Here is a 24538-nt window from a genome sequence, read left to right as displayed (position 1 = left end):
CTTCAGGCTACATAGAGGATCTCAAGCAAGAGTATTTTCATCTAGATTTGATAGTATTGGTTTATAATCCCAGCTACTCAGGAAGCTGAGGCAGGAGGATGAAAAGTTCACGGCCTGCCTGGGCCACAGCATAAATCCAGGGCCTGTTTGGGCAACCTCATGGGATTTTTGTCTTAAAATAAAAAGCAAAGGAGAAGATTGGAGATTTAGCTCAGTGGTGGGACGCTTACCTAGCCTGTTGAAGCCCTAGATTCAATCCTCAGTACTGTTCTGCAGAGGTTAGGAAAGTTAATCCCTGAGGAGCTGTGAGTGAAGCCAACAGAGACTGTTTTGCATTTCTAATTGTATATTGAAAACTTTACTTAATCCCATCTCAGCCCAGTATCAGACCTTTGTATCTTGTTTATATATTAAACTTTCTGGATTGTCAACCCCAACCAGTATAGTTCACCTATGAACTGCCCACTCATCCCAAAGCTTTTTTTGTTTTGCAAAATCACACCTTGCCAATGTAAGTAATTTCTGTCTTCTTTTCTAATCCTTCATCTTAAAAGTTGTTCTTAGCTCTGGTCCAGCAGATGTGTTCCAGCTGCCATCTTGCTTGATGCTGATTGTTCCAGGAACTTGGTCTCTGATCCAAATCCTTTTCCACCTGGCTAGCATCTGTAAAGACTCAAGATCTTTTATTCTTTTTACTCAGAGAAGCATTGGTCTCAATACAGTTAGTAAATCAAACGTTAAAACAAAATGCCCATGTGTCTGTTTTACTTTTATTTAATGTGTCATTATTTTAAAACAAGGTTGTTAGAAGGAAGGGGCAAAACCATTCTGATTCTTCTTGGGGTTCTTTGGTTGGCCATCAGCACAGCTTCCTTTAAGTCCATATCTGAGATCAATGAGTGGTCAGGTCCATGGAGGCTGCTGTGGCTTACAATGAATCAGTAATTACTCTTTCTGTGTCCTCTGAGGTTATAAAAAAACAAAACAAAACAAAACAAAAGACAAGTTAACACAGGGAAGTGTGGAGATGGGGCCAAGCAAATGAGCTGTGTGTAGGCAGTTCCAGGCTGTGTGGCCTCAAAATTTAAGGAATTGACTAAAACTAGTAAGCAGTTTGTTGTATTTTTCTTTTCTAATTTTGTGAGTTAACCTGGGCATGATGTATATCCCAAAATTATATTTTAGACACTTAATAATGCCTAAGTTCATTGCTGTATTTAGTGGTAAGGCCTTGCCCGGGGAGTGGGAGTTGGGGGGGGTAGAGGGAGGAACTAGCATTAAGGGAGAGATTAACATTGGGGAGGTAGTTAGGATTGGGGAGACAACTAGCATTGGAGAAGTAACTAGTATTAGGGAGGTAATTAGCATTGGAGAGGTAACTAGTATTGGGTACAGCTATGAGGTAGGGTCTGAGAGTTGATATTAGGAGGCAGAGACCCAAGCTTGTTTAGCTCATTCTGTGGTGCTTTCTGATGATTTCATGTTATGATACAGCGAGGAGGCCTTGCCAGATACCTACACCACTCTCCTGGACTTCCCATGTTCAGAAACACTAAATTAATAAACCATTACTTGTTAACCACCAGATCATGGGTATTTTGTTACAGCAGGAGAAAGCAGGCACAGATGTGCATGATGCAGCTCTGGCAACCTCATCACGTCCCAGGGCTGAAGAAGTCATGGGAGCCATGAGTCATGGGAGCCACGACTTCGGGAAATAGGTGAACTCGAAAGGCTGGAAGGCTGGTCTCAGCTAAATCTACCACTCCTTTGACATCCTTATCTGGAAATCACGTCTGTGATGAATAAGGCCTTGTAGAGATCACATGCGGGTGAGGTAGGAGGGGCATGTAGACAGACAGCGTCAAGCTAGATCTCAAGGAGAGTCTACACCAAGCCAGATTAAGCCAGATTTCAATGACTAGGAAAGAAGTATTTGATCCTTGCAAATAGAAGTTCAAACAGTAAGCATCTGCTTACTTTATCTTACAACAAAATCTAAGTTTTATGGTCATAAATATGAGCTAATAGAAGGGACAAAGAATAACTGAGATGCTCAACTTTTAGAGGATTGGAAGAATTAATCTCCTTGCAATTTCTGACTTTCTTCAGAATCATAAAGAACTCTATCATTCAGACATGACACAAGGAGTCTATATTTCTTAGCTTATTTTTTAATTCTATGATCTTCAGGTTATTATTGTCCCTTCAGTTGTAAATTATGCTAGCTTTTCCAGGTTCTCTGTACTTAGTGGCTTTGCCTGTGAACCATGGAGTGCCTCCTGGTGGCTTTCTGACTTGAGAATTTCTGAATGCTTTTGAAGTTTACTTTTTGCTTGTCTGAGATAGGCTCTTGTGGTTCATCCTGGACAGGCCTGGCACAGGCTGGCCTTGAACTCATATCCTCTCTCCTGTCTCAGCTGCTTTGGTGCTGGAATTGTAGGTTCCTTTTTCCTTTAGAGCCGTTGTACAGTCGAGACAGTTGACTTTCTGCAGAATGACTTCCAGGATGAACTTTGTCGATGCTTGAAAGAAGCAGTTGGGTGAGAGTGAACTTTAAAAGTCTCCTCTTTTTGATACATTTTGCTTCCATCTTCTACCCCTACTGTATGATGAGTCCGAACAACAAATATATGGATAAGAGGGTTTTTAATATTAGAAACTATTTGAGAACAATTATATTCTCTAAATGGCCCTTTTGGGAAAAATAGTGGGTGATTTTTTTTAATTTGAATACTTGTATTAAAATTTAAACTTGGTGTCAATAAGGAAGATCACATTACCAAATAGAATTATTTTCTTATTCATGCACTACGTATTGATTTTCATTGAATTTTCCCATCCTCCAGATGACTGTACCATAGAGAAATCTCCCACCCTCCCTCCCCTCTTCCCTCTCTTCCCTCCTCCTTTCCCTCCCTCCTCTCCCTTTTCTTCTTTCCTTCTATTCTCCCTCATTCCCTTCTTCTTTCTTCCTCTCTCTTTTTGAGACATAGTCTCACTGTGTAGCCCAGTCTGGTCTGGAGTTCACTATCTTCTTGCTTCAGAATCTATGATATAAGGGTTACATGTGCCATTACACCTAGCTAAAAGTCCTTCTTTATTTTTAAATAAGTTTCATGTTCACTGAGAATGGAATTTTTTCATTTGTTGTGTCTCTAGAGCTGAACAGTGTTCTGTCTCCTTTGAAGCATCTTTTAGCATCATATAGACAGATAGCCTCACAGCTGGCATGCAGACGGTATGGCAGGATTGGCCCTCCACGTTCGCCACCTACATTTGCTTTCCATCTCTTACTGTTTTATTATTTTATTTCATCCTGTCCTCATGTTTCATATAGATGTGTATTTATGATGTATGTATGTGTGTGTGTGTTATATGTGCATGTGTGTGTATATGTAGGTTTGTGAAGACAAAGGATGATTTCAAATGCCCCATTCTATCACTTTGCCTTTTTCCTTCCTTCCTTCCTTCCTTCCTTCCTTCCTTCCTTCCTTCCTTCCTCCCTCCCTCCCTCCCTTCCTTCCTTCTTTCCTTTTTCTTCTTTTTTCATAGATAAAACTGCATTTTTTTTTTAGATTGGGCCTTTTGTATTCCAGACAGCCTTGAATTCATGATCTTGCCTCCATCTCCAAAGGCCTTGGATAGTAGGTGCACTTCCCTCCAGCAGGCTCCAATATCCATGGTTTATTATATTCAGATGTCAGAAACAGCCAGGTTCTTTATTTAAAAACTGAAGGAGTCTGGAACAAGGATGTTTACTAAACACAGCACTGGTCTTGAGATACATAATAGTTAGGGCTATCATGTAGACGGTATGGCAGAAACTGATGATCCCTTTCAGAGGGGAGGCTTCAGATCTGATCTGTATCTCAACAGGACTTGGGTCTAATTTCTTAGTCAACATTTCTTCAACCCTTCAGAACTTCCATGAAACAGCTTGATAACCACTGATGGGCTGTCTTAAAGTCTCTCTTAGTTCCAGCATCTTGGGTTTCCTAGGCTAAACAAGAAAACATCAAAATGGCCTTTTCATCCTTATTCTTCTCAAGGTGTACTTTTGAGACTAGAGAATAATTCTGAGCTGGGATATAGACAAGACATGTTTCAAAAGGGCTCAGGGAACCTTTCTACTCTGTGGGCCCTCCATCTGGAAAAGCCTGGAACAGCCCCCTGGTCCCTGGTGGCAGTAGATGCAGGGAAGGTGAGGGCCATGGCCCTATTAGTTTCTTGAGACTTGGTCTCTTACTGAACTTACTAGAGCTAAACTAACGGTCAGAAAGCTTCAGCCATCTTCCTGTCTCTAACCCACAGCACTGCGATTACAGGCATGTGCAGGACCTGTCTCTAACCCAAGCACTGCGATTACAGGCATGTGCAGGACACACCTGGCATTTTATGTGGCTCTTAGGGATTCCAACTTGTCTGTGCAGCAAACACTCCTATTCACCAAGACATCTCCCTCATACCATCACTCAGTTTTTCTGCTTTGATGAATCTTAACTTATGTAAGAATAACAAGAATTGGTTGTTAATCTCAGACATTGAAACTTAGCTTGTGCTTGACATTTTCTCTGTTTGAGATGGGGGATGGGGGGAAGCAATCCTTGGAGGATCAAACAAAGAGAACATACGATCTGACTTACGTTTATGTTATAATATATTGATATCACTTTTGCTCTCTGAACTCTACAATTGTTCTGTTCTCTCTTCCTCGATGATCTCTGAGCCATAGGAGCAGGCATTGTATTACAGATGTAACATTTAGGAGTAGGGCCCAACAACCTGCTATCTATCTGTTGCAGAGAAGTGTCCTAGAAAACTGTACTTATCAGTGGGGATCTGGAGTTACCCTGGTCTGGGATTCATAATCTTCCTGGCTTAGACTCTCAGGTAGTTGGAATTACAGGCTTGTATCATGAGGCCTACCTTAGATTTTCTGATTAGTAGATACTAATAGTAAAAACAAACTTGTTTCAATGCTGAGCCTGTGGTACACAATTGCTGTCTTAGAATTCAGGAGATAGAAGGAGAATCATTAGGAGTTCAAGGTCAGCCTCAGACACTTTTTGAGTTCTACCATAGTCTGGGCTACAGGAGATCCTGCTTCAGAAAACCAAAAACCAAAGCAAAATAAAGGCAAAATAAAACCCAACACTACTTCTAACAGGGACAACAAAAAATTGGTTTCTTTTTTCTCCTCTTCCTGTAGTAGCTTTCCTTTACCTAAATAGTCACACTTACACTTTCATGTGTGTGTGTATGCATGTATGTATATATCTATGTATATGTATATATAAGTGTGTGTATTATATATGTTTATATGTGATATATATGTATGTATTTATATATAAACACATGAAAGTGGAAGTGGAACATAATACACACACACACACACACACATGTTTCCACACAGAAAAGAAACCGTGTGATATTTATCTTTCTGGCTTATTTCCCTTAGTAGTTTCCCATAGTAGGATGATCTCTGGTTCTATTCATCTTCCTTCATGTGACATCATCACATTCTTTGTGGCTGAATAAAGCTCCAGCACTAACTGCTTCTTGTTGGATATACTTGCACACTTCTAGTCAGCTTAACTTCTCTAACTATTAGGGTTGACTGTGTAATAAATAGATCTTTTGAGGCAGAGTGAGGTTTAAACTGCCATTGATTTGTCAGTGTGGTACTTACAGATAACCTGTGTTCTCCACATATTTTATATCTAAATGGGTCTTTTATAAGTGACCTGGTTATAAGTCACTTAGAAGGCGTTAGTGCTCTATGAGTTTCTGTTGAAGAAATCCACAGATAACCCCCATCATTTCACCTTCTCTGACATAAGAACCCCCGGAGCATTCTTTATTTGGGTACTTCAAGCTTCAAAGTGGAAGCTTGAGAATAGCATGGGAACCTGAGACTTGTCCCTGTCCCTGTCCTCTAGTCTACCCTGAGAAAACCTCTACAGACTGGATGTCTTCATGTAATAGGATGGTATGATTAACCCAGATAGAGATTTGGCTAAGAAGGTGTCTTTGTGCCAAATGCATCAAAAAAGATCTAGGGAAGATTAAGGAATTTATGCTTACTCCCTGGTTCTGTAAGATAGCCCATGGACACTTTCCTCTTGACTTCAGGGAGACCTCACTGCTGGCAGTGGGTGGTAAGGAAGACAGCTTTGTTGGACAATACAAGCATCTTCATCATTTAGATGTGCTCTACGTGGTCCCCATGGGAGACCCTACCCACAAGTAGCAATCGAGTACTTGGGATGTGGTTAATTCAACCTGTGTTTTCAAGTAAGATAAAAGTCTCTGGAAATAAAGAAGAACAGAATGTCTCACTAGTAATGGTTTAAATTAATGCTGAAATCATAGATTGTATATATCAATTTAAAATAGATTGTTAATATTTCTCCTTGTTTTATGTTTTTAATATAGTTCTAGAAAATGTGAAATTACACATGTGGATTGCATTGCATTTCTGTTAGCCTGTGCCAGTTTATACTAATCCTGCCCCTGTCCTTTGTGTTCTAACCTGGTTTGTATTTAGTCTGGCTGTTAGGAAGTACTCTGACAAGCCTATCAAAAGTGGTTTCCTAAGGCCACCATGTTCCTAGCTTTTCTAGATTATTTTTTTTTTTAACCTTAGGCATGACATTTGTTAACCTCCTGGGAGTCTCTCCTCTTTGGCCTTTAGTCTCTCCTCTTTGTTTATATCTAGGCCCTGGGAATCAGTCTTGAGGAACATCAGTATGTTCTGCCCCAAGTTTCAGCTCACCAGTGTCAGCTGTATGTGTTAGCCTGTCCCGGTCACTGGAGACCTCAAATCAAATTCCTTTGCAGTTATCTTATGAGCCTTTGGACCCTGGTTTTTCCTCCCTCCCCATGGGGTGGCTTCCCCATCTCACTCCCTTCCCATGCCTACTTCCACATTTTCATGCCTCCAGCCAGAATGTTCTCCATATTTTTCTTCCAAGGTCCACCTCAAATATTTTATCTCTTTCAGTGAATATTTTTTCCTCCTGGCTCTTCAATTTTCTCATCTCAAAACAGCTGATGATGCTCTCAAGCTAATACACAGTGTTCACTTTGGATTTGGGCTATCAAGGTGCTTTGGAAAACATACAGTCCTTTACAAATATAGTGTTCCCACAATGCTAATGCTCTTCAGCATTTACTGTCGTTCTTTACACATGTGTTGGGACAGACTGTGCGTTGTGTGTCAAGTGACATTGATAGCATACTGAAGTCTTTCATATATGAGCTTTTGGCCTTCTCAAAAATCTCAAGTTCCTAGAAGGTGAGAGCCATTCTATATGCTATAGAAAAGGAAATGATTTGGGGGAAAATCCCTTAGCTTTTTATTGCTTAGCATCTTTTCTGGCCTGATGTTAGGTACACAGTAACACATGCTTCATACATGGCTTCAGGGTCCCACTAATATTGTGAATCTACACATCTCCAGTCTTTTTACTTTTCTATTGAGATTCATCATAAGTAATGCATTCAGATTTTGACCTTTTTTACTTTTATGTCTTTTCTTGGTATAATGTGGTCCCATGGGTGGGAGACTTGTCTTTTGTTCCTTGTAGCCTTGATACCTTCCACATGGGAGGTGGGCAGAATGCATTCTCTTGGTGAGAAAGTCAAGCCTCAGCCTTTATTGCTAGCTTGAGGACATGAAGAACAGCACTTCCCAGGGGCATGAGCCCCAGACTTGGGTCTCTTGGTAGGTGAGTTCTTCTGTGCTACAGGGCTATTCTGTTTCTAATTGGTGCTGTCCTTGGAGTGGGTAAGGGTACTAACAGCCTGATCTCCTAGTAAGTAATTCATGGAGTTTGGGGACAAGATCATGAGGGAATTGTGGGAACATGTAAACCAGTTGTATTTGGTAAAATTAAAGTAGAATACAGTAATGAGATAATTAGTGGCTAAACTCAATTGAACACATAGTATGTGCTAGACATTGTTTTAAATGCTTTTTTAGTACACTAGTTAATTTAGTTCTTTCCAACATCCTGGAGACAGAGATTAATGACAGTAGGAAAATGGAAGAAGTTAAGCTGTTAGAGATTACAGAGTAAAGGGATAGTAGAGATGCAACCAAAATCCAGGTATGGGGTTTTGTATCTCATCCCCTGATGCACAGTGCTAATCTACCTTTCTGTTTAAATATAGGTCATGCTAAAACACACAGTTCAGCTGTATAGCTGTGCCTTTTCCTTCCTTTCTAGAGCAGAATAATTGTCAGTAGTTGGTCTGTTGTGTTCTTAAGTGACGAAGGCTCTGGCCCATTTCTTTAGGAAAATAGTTTCGTTATATACAGCATGCATTTGCTGTTTGCCTGCAATGTGTTAGGAGTGAATTATTTATAGTTCTTGCTGGAGTTGATGTGGCACTTGACTCGCTGAGTTTATGAAGAAATTATGGCTTGCTGAAGTCCATTGTCACGAAAGTGGGTGAGAGGCTGACTCAGGGCTTAGGCTTCATCGGTCAGATAACTGTCCAATAGTTATGGGGTATGTAACAATGCGGAGTTCCTGCAGAGAGAGACCATGAAAGGAAGCAGAAGTACTAACACTATGATCAAGGACAGGGACTTAATGCCATTGACCTAGAGAAACTGGTTTGTGTTTCATTTTTATTTCTGTCCTTTTTCACATAGAATTTCTTGCCTAGCAATCCAAGTTACTTTACATTTATTTATTTATCTGCTGAGGCATCTCACAGCCAAGTTATTTTTGAGTTGTGCTAAAAACATGAAATCAACTTCATGGCAGAAATTATTTGAATTCATTTGCAAGTACAATCGCTGTGTTAATGGAAACATGAGCACCGTGATGGCCAATCGTGGTCGTCAACTTGACACATCTGGGAAGAGGGAACCCAGATAGGGGTTCTGTTGCTGCAAAGAAGCACCATGACCAAAAGCAAGCTGAATAGGAAGGTGTTAATTCGGCTTCCATTTCTATATTGTAGTCCATCTTTGGAGGAAGGCAGGACAGGAACACAGCATGGCAGGAGCCTGGATGCAGGAGCTGATGCAGAGACCATGAAGGACTTGCTCCTCTTGGCTTGCTCAGCCTGCTTTCTTATCCTAGGACCACCAGCCATAGCATAATCCCCAGAGGCAGGCTCTTCCCCATCAGTTACTGAGTAAGATAATGCCATGCTTCTGGATCTTATGGAGGCATTTTCTCAACCGAGGTTCCCTCCTTTCAGACGCTAGCTTATGTCAGGTTTACAAAATCTAGCCACTACAGGAACCTAAATTGAAAAATTGCTTCTATCAAATTGGTCTTTGTATATATCGATGGGGCATTTTCTTGGTCGCTAATTGATATAGAAGGCCCAGGTACACTGTGGGCAGCATCATCCCTAGGCAGATTGACATGTGCTTTATGCCATATAAGAAGTACAGGTCAACATGAGCCAGGGAGCAAGCTAGAAGCTAGCGTTTCTCCCTGGTCTCTGATTCATTCCGTTTCTGCCTCCACATTCCTTCTCGAGTTTCTGCCCTGGCTTCTCTTGATGATGGACTGAAACCTGTGAGCTGAAATAAACCCTGTCCTTCCCTAGTTGCTTTTTGTCATGATGTGGTGTTATCATCACAACAGAAAGCCATCAGGACGTGCATTTCATCCAAACTATAAAAAGGATGGAGAAACGGGGAAAAGTTGGGGAGTTCTTTCTCCCCCTTTCTTTGCTCACAGACTCAGTGTCCAAGGTTGGTAGTTGTGATACAAATAGGACACTGGAGAGTAGCTAGTTTGCCTTTAAGTAGACTCTCATGCTGACTTTCCAGAAATCAGTAGTTTAGCTTCAAATGAAATCTTTAAAAGATTGCAACAGAATAAGTGTTAAAGCCTGTAAAACCTGGTTTTGTTTAGAAAGCAGTGTGGGAGAAAAACAGATTTACTCTATTATTCACTCTGGGAGAGGAACCCATGGGCAAAGGGGAGTTAATACCAGAAGACAGAACCTCACAGGCACTGGGCAGAAGGACAGATATCTTAGAAAGAGTCTCAGGGTGACAAGAAGCAGGCTCAGAAGAGAGCGTGGAGACATCGTGAGACATGCCATGGAGTCTGGGATAAAGGTGCTTGCCTTCCCTCGTCTGACCAGTTAACAGATATGGATCCCACCTGCTGTATTCTCAGTGCCACTGTAGATACTGGGGATAAAATAGTGACAAAGCATGAAAATCACTGCTTTTGTGAAACCTCCATTCATATTAGGAGGAATGGACCGGCTGGTGAGTGATCATATGGCAAATCAGACCTTAGAGAGAAACATAAAGACTTACTTCCAGGATTTTGCCATTCTGCATATAATGCCCCCTCCTCTGTATTTAAGTGCAGAGGTGACATTTGAGTAAGCTCCTGAAAATGTTGCCAGTGAGTTACATTCCTTATGGCAAGGGAACTGAAGCAGTGAGCAGTACATCAGTAGCATTCATCAGTATTTAGCATGTATCTTGCTGGTTGAAGGGAAACTGGGGGCCAGAGGTGTATGACAGCTTGGTCATCTTGTGATTTTTGTCCTAGAAGTTATTTCTGATATGATCAGTTTAGTGTAGGATGGTGTCTTTTATTTCCACAGCAGATTATTGCATGCTGAGGCTTTAATCAATTCTCCTTCAGGCTTCATATCTGGGATGTTTAATACTAATTCCTCGCCTTTTAGCACTAATCTTTTATGCTTCTCTGTCTCTTACAGTTTTGTAGGAAAACAACCTCAGAGAGGCAAACAGGATGGCTAGCTCAGCCCGGGAGCATTTGCTTTTTGTGCGGCGTCGAAATCCACAGATGCGGTACACGCTGAGCCCAGAGAACCTCCAGAGCCTCGCAGCCCAGAATTCAATGCCCGAGAACATGGCCCTGCAGCGGGCCAACAGTGACACAGACCTGGTGACTTCTGAGAGCCGCTCCAGCCTGACTGCCAGCATGTACGAATATACACTGGGGCAAGCGCAGAACCTCATTATCTTCTGGGACATAAAGGAAGAAGTTGACCCCAGCGATTGGATTGGACTCTATCACATAGGTAAGTCAAGTGAAGACTTGTGTGTGGCTCAGCATGGCTTTTAACTCTGAAATGGTAACATTGTGTGTTTTCTCCTGCCATAAAAAGGAGGGAAAGTTCTTCATATACAAAATAGACAAAGCAGGTTCTGGGTGTGTTCTTTGTTCCTTGGGAGGAGAGGCAACTGTTCCTTTGCTTGTGGTTCTATTTCTACCAAATTAAATGTCAGCCCCTGTGGTCACCACTGGATTTTCTCTATAGTTTCTTGAGACATAGTCATGACTTGGAAAGAGGGCGGTTATTAACACCTATGAGCCCTGTTAAACTGATACGAAAACAGTTTTTGTTCTCTAAAGGTTGATTTCAGTTAAAACAATCTACAGCCTGGGGTATCTTTTTGTGAATGGGAAATATTACCTATTTGTTTTGATAAAACAGTCCCAGCTTTGTTTAACTCTATTCAAATCTGTTATTCATATATGAATGAATGATGAGTGAAACATCCCAGAAAATACAAGTTAGTATTATTTGAATGCAAATTCTAAACCTACCAATTAATCTTAAATACATTTTAAATCTAACATAATAATAAAATCCAGCATTACTCCAAGTAGGAAAATTTTGTCCCTGAATGAAAGATATTACTTTAAAATTGATATCTGATATTGATTCCAGTGTAATTTACAAGTCAAGCATCTTGTTTTGGTTCTCATGTAATGAGTAAACAAAGTCCTGTGTTGATGGCCTTACAAATAAGGCTTCTTAGACAGAGCTCACTTTGCCCCCTAGAGGACACTTGGCAGTGTGTGGAGACAGTTTTGACTGCTGTCTTTTGATTTTTGTAGTAGATCTTTGTAGTGGGATGAGAACAGGGTGCTCCCCAGTATGACATGTATAGGGGAGCTCCATCTGTCCCAGGAGTCCCCTGGTCCCTTTGAAAACCCTGGTTTATGGCAAGCCTACATCCTTGCTGTACTTTTGTCAGAATGTTAAACCCATTGAAACTGGGGTTCTTTGGGGACTAAGAATTTTCTTTTGAGAAAATTATGGGTTTATATTAACTTTGTAACTCTCAATGATTAATAATGCTAGATAGTAAAAAAAAAAAGTCCAAAGTAGAAAAAGTTTCAATGAATTTGTAACTTTTTTTCCCTTATATGATAATAAAAAACATGGTGGGCAAAAGTCTTTAAAGTTGTCTATTATCTTTGAGTGTATTTAACTATCTAGTCAAAGTGAGGAAGGCATACAGTTTAAAGTCATTGTTTATATTATTATAACTGTAAAAGAGCTAGTAGTTTTGTGGTATGTCAGTCTCCTCTTGGTCTCTGTAAAATTTCTGTTTTCACTTTTCTTGTACCTTTTTTCTTTTACATTTTAGATTTTAGAAGCAAAAAAAACTTAAGTCTTCCTATGACATTTCCTAGTTTATTCTTATCCATCTTCCTTTTCCTTCTTCACATAGATACACAGACACATGCGTGCGTGCACACACACACACTGGCATTAGAAACTGGATCTCTTGTTGCCTGACATTGCTGTGTAGTTGAGGATGACCTTGAATTCCTGATTCTTTTCGTTCACCTCCCAAGTGCTGAGGTAATAGCAGTGAACCACCACACCGGCTCTGTTTATCCTCCTTTATTAGCCTTTTCCCCTTTTCTTTATTCTGTGTCAGTCCCACTTGGTGGATTTTAAATTTTCAGGTAGTTGACTTTTTAACGTCTAGAATTCTGATAGATCTCTGGCAGGAAAGAGTAGCAAGAAGCAGTTATCTTAAACCCTCAAAGGGCTGCACTAACACAAACTAGGAAATGGAAATGCCTAGTAAGTCGATTGACACACACACACACAACCTTATATTTAGTATGTCTTAATCAGCTCAATGGTTGGGCACTCTCAAACCTGCCCACACCTAACACACTCTCCCCCTCTGATATTCCTGAATTATTACTTACTAAAACCTATATTCCATCCTGGCCACCCTGGACCCAGGCCTGCAGCTCTCCTGGGCCACAATCTCTGACTCTTACATGTTGGCTGTCTCTCAGTCCTGATCTTTCTGCTTTCCAGCATGGTGGTTCTTCATTTCTTCTTCTATTTGCCTGTGAATCCTAAAGTCCTACCTCCGACTCTCTGCCCAGCCATTGGCCACCAGCAACTTTCTTTACCAGTTACAACCAACTGGGGGCAGGGACCCTCGGCGTCTTACATATGGATCCTCATGCAATTTTGGGAACCCAAATAACCTAATACAAGCATTAAACCAAATCAACAACATATATGTATGTTATCAGGGCTGCTCATCTGACATTGGATAACCAGTCCGTACATGTACACTCTCGTTTGGAGAGGCTAGTTCTCTCACCCTCAGCATTCCTTAGTTGCATGTCACTCTTTCTGTTGGGTTGAGAGTTTGTGGGCCGTCCTCCATCTGTGGGTGTCCTTGTTCAGCTCATGTTTAGGCAGTCATGTTGTGAGACTTTATGTGTGTAGCTTCTGATGTGACTAGAAGACAGAGTCTCACAGCAAACTCCCTGATCCTCTGGCTCTTACAGTCATTCTGTCCCCTCTTCTGTAATGTCCCCTGAGCCTTACATATGAGAGTTGGTTTGTGGATGTACCTGTTAGGACTGGGCTCTATAACTTTGCATTTTTGCTTGGTGGTGGTTTTCTGTAATAGTGTCTATCTGTTGAACAGAGATGTTTCCTTAATGAGGGATTAGAACTATACTTATCTGTGGGTATTAGGAGAAGTATTTAGAATGTAGTTGGGTATTATATGCTGGTTTAGTAATTTGGTGGTTAGTTTCTCCTCTATTATCCATAACTTCAGTAGACCTGAGTAGTTGGCTAGGTTTTCAGTTCAGGCATGGTTTCCCTCTTGTTACATAGGTCTTATGTCCAATTAGACAGTTGTTGATTACAGCCAGGGTATGAGAGCCCACTATTGCACCCTTAGGGTTACTGTGCCATGCCAGGCATTGATATAATTCATATGCATTATAGCTGGGTAAGACTATTGGTTGCTTCCCCCATTTGGAAATTCGCATAGTACCTTCTGGTATAGTGAAAACTAGCCCTTGGGAGGAGGCTTTTAGGTCAGTTCCAGCTCAGGGGCCTCTGGGTCCTGAGTTCGAAGTGTGTATCTTCAAATATAGGAACTTAACTTCTACCTGTGGTGGTGGTCGTGGGGGGAGGTCAACCAAGGGAAATAGCAATAGTTGGTAATGTTTTAGCAATCTCTTGGATAACCCTGGCCAATTTGCTCAAAAGAAAGCTATTTTTTCAAGAATAAAGGGAAAATTATATATATGTATATGTATATGTATGCATATATATGGCAAGACATACATATAATACTTTCTCAATAATACAAATAATTTTAAATTGTTTTTCAAATAACTAAAAGCAGATCTTAAATATTTTACTATAAAAATACATTGGTTTGAATAAAGATTATTTACTTAGCCTGATTTAGCTTTTGTGATATAAGCACACATAAAAATAATAGTCACATCCTTCCTCACTGCAATTGGCAAAGAAATACCTTGTTGGTGGTAGTGGGTTTTTAAAGAAGTGAACAAGTCAGAAGGCTCAAGTCCACCACAAGAAGACCCACAGAGTCAACTAAACTGGGACCATGGGAGCTCACAGAGCCTGAGCCACTAACCAGGGACCATGCAAGAGCTGGACCTAGATCCCTCTACACATCTGTAGCAAATGCACAGCTTGGTCTTCATGTAGGTCCCTTAACAACTGGAACAGGGGCTGTTTCTGACTCTGTTCCCTGCCGTTGGATCTCCTTTCCCACTACTTGAACTGCCTTGTTTGGCCCCAGTGGGAGAGGCTATGCCTAGACCTACAGGGACTAGATGTCCCAGAATGGGGTGGTACCCAAAGGAGTCTCCCCTTCTCTTCACAATGGGGGTAGGGATTTGTAAGGGTGGGACTGGAAAGAGAGGAGGACTATGATCAGGATGTAAAGTGAATAAAAAAATAAACATTTTTTAAACATTAAAAAAAGGCTAGTGTTAGGGCTTTCGTTAGACGGTCTTTGTCTCTTGGAGGGAACATTGTTAGCTCAGATGAGAATTTTTTTTTAAATTATCTATGTATCTATATACACAGACTCAGATGAATTATAAATTCATTTTAAGTAGATAGTAAAATGATTCCTTGTGACTTTTTCAGACATCCTTGCTGTTACTTTACTCTTCTCCCTCCTTCTGTATTTCTTTCCTCCCTCTCCCTAGTTAGAGCTTCTCTCTTTTCTTCCCATTTCCCTAATGAGATCACTTGTATCCTGCTGTCCCCTCTTTCTTGCCCCTTTCCCTATCCTGGCAGTGATCCCTTTTTACTTTTTTGGTTTCTGTCGTTAGTTACTCCAAGATATGTACTCAGAACTGAAGATTCAGAGGTAGAGTCTCAGATGAGAGAGAGGTGGTGTGATGTTTGTTTCTCTGGGTCTGGTTAACCACACTCCATACATTTTCTCATTTCACTCATTTACCTGCAAAGTTCATGATTTCATTTTTCTTTACAGTTAAATAGCATTCCATAATTTACATGTACCACATTTTCATCAGCTGATCATTGTCTGAAGGTTATCTGGAGTGTTTCCATTTTCTAGCTATTGTGAATAGAGCAGCAATTATCAGACTGAGCCAGAATCTGTGGAGTAGGATGCTGAGTCCCTTGGGCAGGCGCCAAGGAGTGATACAGCTGGGTCATACGGAAGATTTATTCTTAGCTTCCTGAGAATTCTCCACACCGATTTCCATAGTGGCTGCACAAATTTGCAATCCTCCAACATTGAGTGATAATTCTCCTTTACCCACAATCCCTCCATCATTTGTTGCTTTGTTGATATTTGACATTCTGAATTGGAGAAGATGAAATCTCAAATATGTTTTGATTTGTATTTCCCTAATTGCTAGGGAATAATAGCATTTTTTGAGATATTTTTTAGCCATTTTGCTCTCATTTCAGAGTGGTCTATTTAGGTCCCAGGCTCATTTTTAAAAATGGGTCCTTTGTTTTTTAACTCTTTGTTTTTGTGTGTATGTTCTTTGTACATTAAGGATATTAATTCTCTGTCTGATGTATAGCTGGCAAAGATTCTCTCCCATTCTGTGGGCTTCTCCCTTACCTGGTTGATTGTTTATTTAGCTGTTTTTAGTTTTATGAAGTCTTGTCAATCGTTGGCATTAATTCCTTGGCAAATGCAGTCCTGTTCCAATACCTGTGTCATGTAGACGGTGCCTATGTTTCCCTCCATCATCGGCAGTGGTTCGGGTTTCACATTAAGGTTTTAATCCATTTGGAGTTAGTTTTTGTGGAAGGCATTAGATTGTAATCTAATTTCATTCTTTAGCATGCAGGCATCCAGTTTCCTAACACTATTTGTTAAAGGTGCTTTGTTTTCCACAGCATGTGCTCTTGGCACCTTTGTCAAATGTTAAGTGGCTGAAGTTATGTGTATTCATGTTTGAGTCTTTGATTTTGTTTCATTGGTGTCTTAGTCAGGGTTTGTGTTCCTGCAAAAAACATCATGACCAAGAAACAAGTTGGGGAGGAAAGGGTTTAATTCAGCTTACATTTCCACATTGCTGTTCATCACCAAAGGAAGTCAGAACAGGAACTCACACAGGGCAGGAAATTGGAAGCAAGAGCTGATTCAGAGGCCATGGAGGAGTGCTGCTTACTCAGTTGTTTTCCCTAGCTTGCTCACCTTGCTTTCTTATAGAACCCAGGACCACCAGCCCAGGGATGGCACCACCCACAGTGGGCTGGGCCTTTCCACCTTGATCACTAAATGAGAAAATGCCTTACAGCTGGATATTATGGAGGCATTTCCTCACTTTGTGATAACTTTCGCTTGTGTCAAGCTGACACACTTAACTAAGTACAGTTGGTTTACATGTCAGTTTTGCTCTAGTACTAAATTGTATTGAATTGCTATAGCTCTATTACATATCTTAATATCTGGAATGGTAATCCCTCCAGTAATGTCTTTGCTCAGGACTGTGTTAGATGTCCAGGATTTTTGGTGGTTCCATATGAAAACAGTTTCTTGTTTATTTATTTTCATGTTCATGTGAGTACATTTGCATGAGTTTTTGAGCACCATCTACATGCAGTACCCAGTGAGGCCAGAATAAGGCATCAGATCCACTGGAAATTGGAATTGCTGATGGTTGTGAGCCACCATACGGGTTCTGGGAATTGAACCCAGGTCCTCTGCAAGAGCAGTAAGTGCTCTTAACCACTGAACCATCTCTCCAGCCCCCAAGACAGGAGATTCTTAATCTCCCCCTTTTTATTTTCTTAAGGCAACAAGGAAAGAAAGAATGTAATTGCTTGAATTTCTCTGTCTGTGATGAACCCCGAGATATCAATCTAGAAGATACAAGATAAGGATGATAGAACAGAATGATACAGCTTCGAATGACACGCCAAAGTTCATGTTGTATGTGTTTCTACACACCCTCTCTTTGTCCACATGATCAATATAAGGTTTATGTGTATTTGTAGTTATCCCTCCTGCCCTAAGCGAAAAGCTCCACTAGATGAATGAGAAAGGACACAGGTGGGTTAAATAACTGCATTCCAAGGAAGGATGAAGAAGAGCTTTGTTTCAGTAGTTAATTACTTTATAGAATGCTTAGGACCACTTTAATAACAAATACAATAGAGCTTCAGAGCAAGTAACGAAGTTCAGGTACCCAGCACTCATTAAATCCCAGCAAGGTTGTGTGCATCTTTATTTCTAGTAATATGGGCAGAAAAAGACTTTTCTTGGGTGCTTTCTGTCCAGACATTCTAGCCAAATGAGCGAGCTCCAAATATAAGAAAGACATGCAATATTGACATCTGCCTTCTATATGCACACTCATAAATGAGCTCACCTACATATACAAGTGCATACATGTGTGCATAACCACTGCCCAACCCCTGCCAATTGACAATAATAACTGTAAGCCATTCAGAACATTTCAGAAGACTTACTGGATAATAACGTGATGGGAAGAAGTTTTGAGTAAATAGCCCTTGATAATACATAATAAGTTATTGGTCCTATTGTATGAGGGTGGGGAAATGATACATTTTGGAGCAAGTTAAGAGAAACAGAAGAAGCAGAAGAAACAAAAGGTTAGGGTGGAAAAGATGTAGTGCAGATCCAATCACAAATTTAATGCTGTTATAGATGAAGAGGAGAATACATAATCAGTTTTTGTTGTTGTTACTGGTTGTGTGGCTTTTTAAAAATTTTTTGAGACAGTATCTTGCAGAGTGCCCAGGTTGTCCTTGAACTCCTAGGCTCCTGCCATCTTCCTTCCTGAGCCACCTTAGAGGCTGAGATTATAGGCAAGTGTCACTGCATAGGGATCCATGACACATTCTTTTAATGACTGTCAAATAAAAGTTTTGAGAACCTGAGTTTCATAACTATAGCACACATGTCAGAAATAGCTTTAGCTTTCTCTACTTCTGGCTAAGAAACCACTATACCCCTTCAGTTGTGTCCTGAGAAGCTAGACTGTTTCCTAGCAACTTCTAGTTTTATTTATGGAACAGAGAGATGGTCTCTATAGAAATAAGTCCCAAAGGAGAAGGGATTTAATGGAACATCTAACTGGTGACGTGTGGCTTGTTGGCACAGACTGTATTTTAATTGTGTTTCTCTTGGCTTACGCTTTCTTCCAAAGCATGAGATTTGGTTTGGTTTTTAATAATGTTTGACAGTGTACAGCTTACCCCAGATGACCCTTAGTAGTATCAATCTAAAGGAAAAACATACACCTGGATCAGAACAATAAACATCTTAGAGGTGTGTTAGTTAGCAAATAGGTTCTATTGAAAATACAAAGGAAGAAAAAGATAAAAATTTCAAAGCACTGTTTTTAGAAACTCAAAATACAGGCTAACTATATTTCCTTTCCAGAAAATCTCACACATACCCTGAGATTTCCAGACATGATTTCCTTGCAGATGACTCTCAGAAATCATTGAGTTTACGATTTATTGTGGTTATACAAAATTTGAATTGATCCCTTACAAATTTGATTGTATTACTCAATGCTTTCTCCCGATCTCATAAAATAAAAGGCACAAATACAAAGATACACACAGTACTCAATTGTCACCTCCTGCCATGACAAAATGCCTGACAAGAAGCCACTTAAAAGAGGAATAAGCTACTATAGCTTGAAGTTCTAGGGGATACATTTCACATGGTAAGTGAGGGAGGTTTCTTGTCATATAACATATAATCAGAAACTTTGATCTTATGGTTCTCCCCCGGCCCCCAGTATTCAAGAGGCCTGATTTGTCATTTCTCATTTTGGGGCAACTTTAGGCATACAAAGTAGGAAAATGTGCCTTGTGAGTATGTACTGTGCTGTAAACTGATGCTGCCCGGTGCACTGGTGTGCACTATCACTGACCTTGGTTAGAGCAGGCACTTTCTCCGCCATTGAAAATCACCTGAACTAAATTAGGAGCTTTTCGATGTGCCTTCTGTTTATGGCTCAATTTTCTTCTGTCAACATGGACCAGAAATAAGTAATTGAACACTGTTTTACTGGACTGGTTCAAGTGGTGTATATGCAATGATTATATCTTTGAACAACTGTATTTTGATTGTTATTCTCCAAAAAGTACTAAAGTTGATTGTAGGCATACTTTTGGGTCATTTTATTGGGTTCTTATATCTACCTCTGTTATTCCACTCTAATTCCTTCCAACTTCCAACACTAGGTAGCAGAGAAAGAAGGTTAGAGGGGAGAAGGGAGGGTGACCTTTTTAGACTACTTCCTGTTGGGTAGGAGCATCCAGTTCCTTGGGGCAATGTTGATCTTCATAGTCAAGATATCCAGTTTCTTCCTGTAGTCTCTTGCTCACAAACCGCAGCTACAGGGAGAGCAGCAGCCTCCACAGGCCTTCTGAGGCTCTTACATTTATACCCTCTCAAGAGTCCACCAAAACCCAAACATAAACTATCTGCAGCTACCAAAAATCCCACCCCTCCTAGATCAGAAGACAAGTCAGCAGCTGTGGACAAGCTGAAGCAGACTCATATCCCACACCTTGGATTAAAACAAAATTGTAATCACATAACATAACTTTTTTTTTTTTTATAAAGAAACCAAAGTTCTCACTATAGTCGATGTGTCACAACACTTCATATTTCTTCACACTCGGGTAGTAAATGAATTAAGATTACAATAGTGAGCCGACACTGAGGTCATTTGTTAGAGCATTAAGATTCTAAAGTTTAAGGTAGTGTCTTATAAACTGTAAGTAGAGCCTGGCATGGTGTTGTCCTACAGCTTGTTGATGGTCATCTAGGCAACTCAAGTGTTTGTGCATACGTTTCATTTTCTTCCTGTATGTAGAAATGAGGTCAAGCATAGTTCATTAGTCATTTTCTCATTACTTCTTGATTGTTTGGGAAGGTTGCCTTATCAGCTCTACTATCAACATTTTTAAGCCATATGACTAACTAAAGATCTGAATGGATGTTTATCATGATTTGCTTACTATGAATGATAATAATAACATGAAATATCTTTACTGGTGGCTGGAAGTTACAGTGTAGGTTGTAGAATGAAGCCACAAAAAGGGAGAAAGTAATATACTGGGCCACATTTATTTACAGACAACAAAATCTGTTTCTTTAAAACCTAGCTCTAGAAATAATGTCAGCATTTAAATGTAAATATTCCACAGGAGTGGTAGCACTGGGAATGCAGAGGCAGGCAGACCTCTGTGAAGCCACTCTTGTCTACATAACAAGTTCCAGGCCAGTCATAGAGAGACCCTGTCTTGAAGGAAAAAAAGCAATCAATAATAGAATATTTAAAATTCAATATTATGTAGGCTCTAAATCAATACCCTTGCCATGATGATAGGAAAGCTGAATTAATCTGAAATTCAATAAAATGGAACAAGGAATTAATATATTGGTTATCTAGTTTTCAGAATAGCAATTAAATATAGTTGAGTGCCTGTTTGTATTCACGTTTGATATTTTTCTAGGATTAATGCCAAAGAAAAGTTGTTATGGTTCACATTCTAGAATTTTAAAAATGATATTAGGGGGAAAGAGCATTGAATATGAAAGTTAAAAAATAGCTTTTCTAAACTTGTAACCTGCTTGTATTATTCAAAATAAGATTATGCTTTAGTAATTAACTAAACCTGAGTCCTCAGTGGCTGAATACAACTGAAGTCTATGCTTCAGTATTGTTCCATACTTAAGAGGCGTGGCAGAGGCTTGATTCATACTGTCTCACAGGGACTTAAGGTCACCATGTTCTTTCCACTTTCACTGTGTTGGATTATAAAGCTTACACAGTCTTGTCATTGTGGTACCTCAAACATACAGGCTTTCTGGGGAGCAGTCAGGGGACAAAGTGGAGACTTACTCTAGCTCTCAAATTCTTTGGCACCAAGGTTATGCATTTCATTTCTGTCCAGGTCCCTTGTTCAGCATCGTTATCATGATGCTGCCAGGGAACTGGAAAATGTGAAGAGATTCAGTGTCTCTGCTATAGTAGGTTAGGTGCATCATGCTAAAAGTGTATCTGGTTGTTTAGTTTGTTCCAAAGCCTAAGATATTGTGCTGATTTGTATGAAAATGAACCCCATAGGCTCGTATGTGTGGATACTTAGTTCCTAGCTGGTAGACCAGTTTAGGATGGATTGGGAGATGTGGCCTTGTCGGTTGGAGGAGGTGTGTCACTTGGGATGAGCTTCAAGATTTCAAAAGATTCTTGCCATTCCCAGTGTGAGCTCTGCCTATGGATCAAATGTGAGCACCCAGCTGTCCCTCCTGCTGTCTTTATACTCTATCATGGACTTTAATACTGTGAAACCATAAGCCTAATGAAATGCTTTCTTTTATATGTTGCTGTGGTCTTGATGTTTTATCACAGTAATAAAGAGTAACTAAGATGTATCTGTCTATGTATGGCCACTGTGAGAATAAATACTTGGAATTAGAAAGTATCTGTCGTTTGCAGGCGCTCAGAGATCCTGTGTGTAGGCATTTCCAGGGCAGTACTAATGGCAGCATCACTGTGAGACAAAGTAGCCCTTAGCGGAATTAGACCTCAGGGCATCTCATTGGTACCAGGTCATTCTAGTTTAATCCTGTTGGTGGTTATCTTTTATAGCTTTGATGTGTGTAATTGAGTTAACAAAGCAGTAATGAGTCAGTATCTCCAGATGCCTCAGTTTTTCAGAACCTAAGTTCTTTTCAATCCAGTTACTTCCCTCCTATTTGCTCCTGCTTTATTGTCAACAACATTTCATTCTGTCCAGTGATCTTCTGTATCACTGGAGGTGGTGGTGTGGTGGTGATGATGATGGGGATGATAGTGGTGATGATGATGATGGTGGTGGTGGTGATGTCTTCATGGTTAGGATTATCCCAGTTATATCATCTATGTAGCAAATTTGAACAAAACAGTGGTTCACAGCAATAGTCTATTTAATAAGCAAATACTTTGAAGATTTAAAAATATAATGCTTCCTCAAAAAACAAAACCAAAAAGCTTACAAATGAAAAAAAGCCTCAAACAAAATTTGACCTAGTAGTACTCTTAGATTTATTTACTACAGCAGAAATTGTATTGTAAAATAAAATTTTAAAAACATATAGGAGGCATTTAATTGAAATCAAATTTTAAATTCTGTTGATTTTTCAAAAACTACTGCAAGTGCACATGTGTTAATGTTAGTTTTGAAAAAGATGTTAAAATGCCTTCAAACCTATTTGCTCTGGTGTGTGTGTGTGTGTGTGTGTGTGTGTGAGAGAGAGAGAGAGAGAGAGAGAGAGAGAGAGAGAGAGAGATCTGTTGGGCTCTCAAGCTTTTTCCCTTTAATTTTGCACCCTCCGTTTGGTGACATCAAACCTTATGACAATTGCTGTGATAAGGTAGAGCTATGTTCATCACTAAAGGCGATGAATGAGGTAAACTGTGATAGGCACATGACCCACGATAACTGTTGATTTGAGCAAGGTCACAGGTGAGTACATGCCAGGCTAGGTGGAGCTTTCTGAATGTCATGTGATTCCTTCTTGGATGGAGTACTGCCAAACTAATAGAAGTCTTGTCAAAACTTTGTATTAAGATTGTTCTAGGACATCAGAACCACAAAGCTACTCAGCTGCTTAGCTTTGGTGTTTATTTGTGATTCTTCCTGCCTAGGACGTTTCACTCAAATGAAAGGAAACTGTATTATTTAAGGAAGTTGAAGGCTGATAAGGAAGTTCTGGTTTTATTTTTTAAGGTCACTTTGAATCATTAAATACTGTATATCATTGTGTTGAAGTTTATTTTATTTAATCTGATTTTTTGAGTCTCTCTTCTGCCTTTCCTCCCTTTCTCCGTAGCCTCCTACCCCCTCTCCTGGCTCTCTGGCCTGGAGCTTGATATGCAGAGTGGGTGGGATAGGGCTGAGGGTACTTCTACCCTGGTCGAGTGGGTGGGAGGGGGCTGAGGGCGATCCTACCCTGGCCAAGTGGGTGGGATAGGGCTGAGGTCAATCCTACCCTGGCAGAGTGGGCGGGATGGGGCTGAGGGCAATCCTACCCTGGCCTTAAGTGCTGAATTCCATTCCATAGCACCATTCCTGGCTTGAAGTTTCTTTGAAAATTTAGAGTCTTAGAATTTCTAGATTTAAAAAGAAATTTGGGTTGCTTACTCTACTGCCCCACCCAGACTTACTGGCTTGTCTTTCCAAATGAAACGGAGAACTCCATAGGTTAAGGGATGTGGTCAGGTTTTTTTTTTTTTTTTAGTAAACTAAGGAAGAAGAAGAAGAAAAAAACAAAACAAAACTAGTGTCTGCCTTCAGAGCAGGGCGGCTCCTCAGGGACCTCTGGAGCTGCTTCCTGTAGGTGACTTAGTGCAGCCAAAACTTTCCCTGGAAAACCTCTTAGGAAGGCGGAGAGCTTCAAGGCTAGGCTCTCTTCCAGAGAAGCAGCTGAGGTGTGCTCAGTGGCCGGGTGCCTTACAGTGAAACAAAAATGTAAGCGCGACCAGGACTCTTAGGATGCTTTAAGAACTTCTGGGTCCTGGATGCCTCTTGGGGCATCTTGCAGAGCAGCTGGGGCCCCCTGCTCGAAGCACCCCTGTTTGCACCTGGGGAGCCTGTGTCCATTCACCTTTGAAGTTTTCAGGGAGTTAGATGATTTGGTTCCTTAAACTAAGACTCATCAATGCCATTTACTTTATTTCATTAAATTATTATTGTTGTTATTAGTATTTTACTAATTTTTATAGCATAGTTTAAAATGCACTTGTGTGTATTGCTAGTCTATCTGAGAGATATGTCAATGAAAGGTTTGTTTTTTATGTTATTTTTAGGTGATTTTGTTATTAAATATTCAGGAGTAACACATCTTTACATTTTAATACAGTACTAGTCTCTGTATTGTATTTTATACTTTCTGTGTGTGTGTGTGTGTGTGTGTGTGTGTGTGTGTGTGTGTGTGTGT

At 40.3% G+C, this 24538-nt stretch overlaps 1 protein-coding gene across 1 annotated transcript in view; it reads left to right on the top strand.

The window, feature by feature from the left end:
- Window positions 1–10716: 10716 nt before the first annotated feature.
- Hecw2 (HECT, C2 and WW domain containing E3 ubiquitin protein ligase 2) overlaps window positions 10717–24538 on the top strand; it is a 203930-nt gene continuing 190108 nt past the window's right edge. Inside the window, exon 1 of the mRNA XM_028765597.1 lies at window positions 10717–11046. Within this exon, the coding sequence (XP_028621430.1) occupies window positions 10755–11046 (292 nt within the window). The 5' untranslated portion in view covers window positions 10717–10754. The remainder of the gene's footprint in view (window positions 11047–24538) is intronic.

This window comes from Grammomys surdaster, unplaced genomic scaffold (genome assembly GCF_004785775.1).
Source record: "Grammomys surdaster isolate TR1022 unplaced genomic scaffold, NIH_TR_1.0 165, whole genome shotgun sequence".
In the NCBI taxonomy this organism is placed as follows: Eukaryota; Metazoa; Chordata; class Mammalia; order Rodentia; family Muridae; genus Grammomys; species Grammomys surdaster.
The sequence above is the reverse complement of the archived record's forward strand: the minus strand, read 5'-3'. Positions and strand labels throughout refer to the sequence as shown.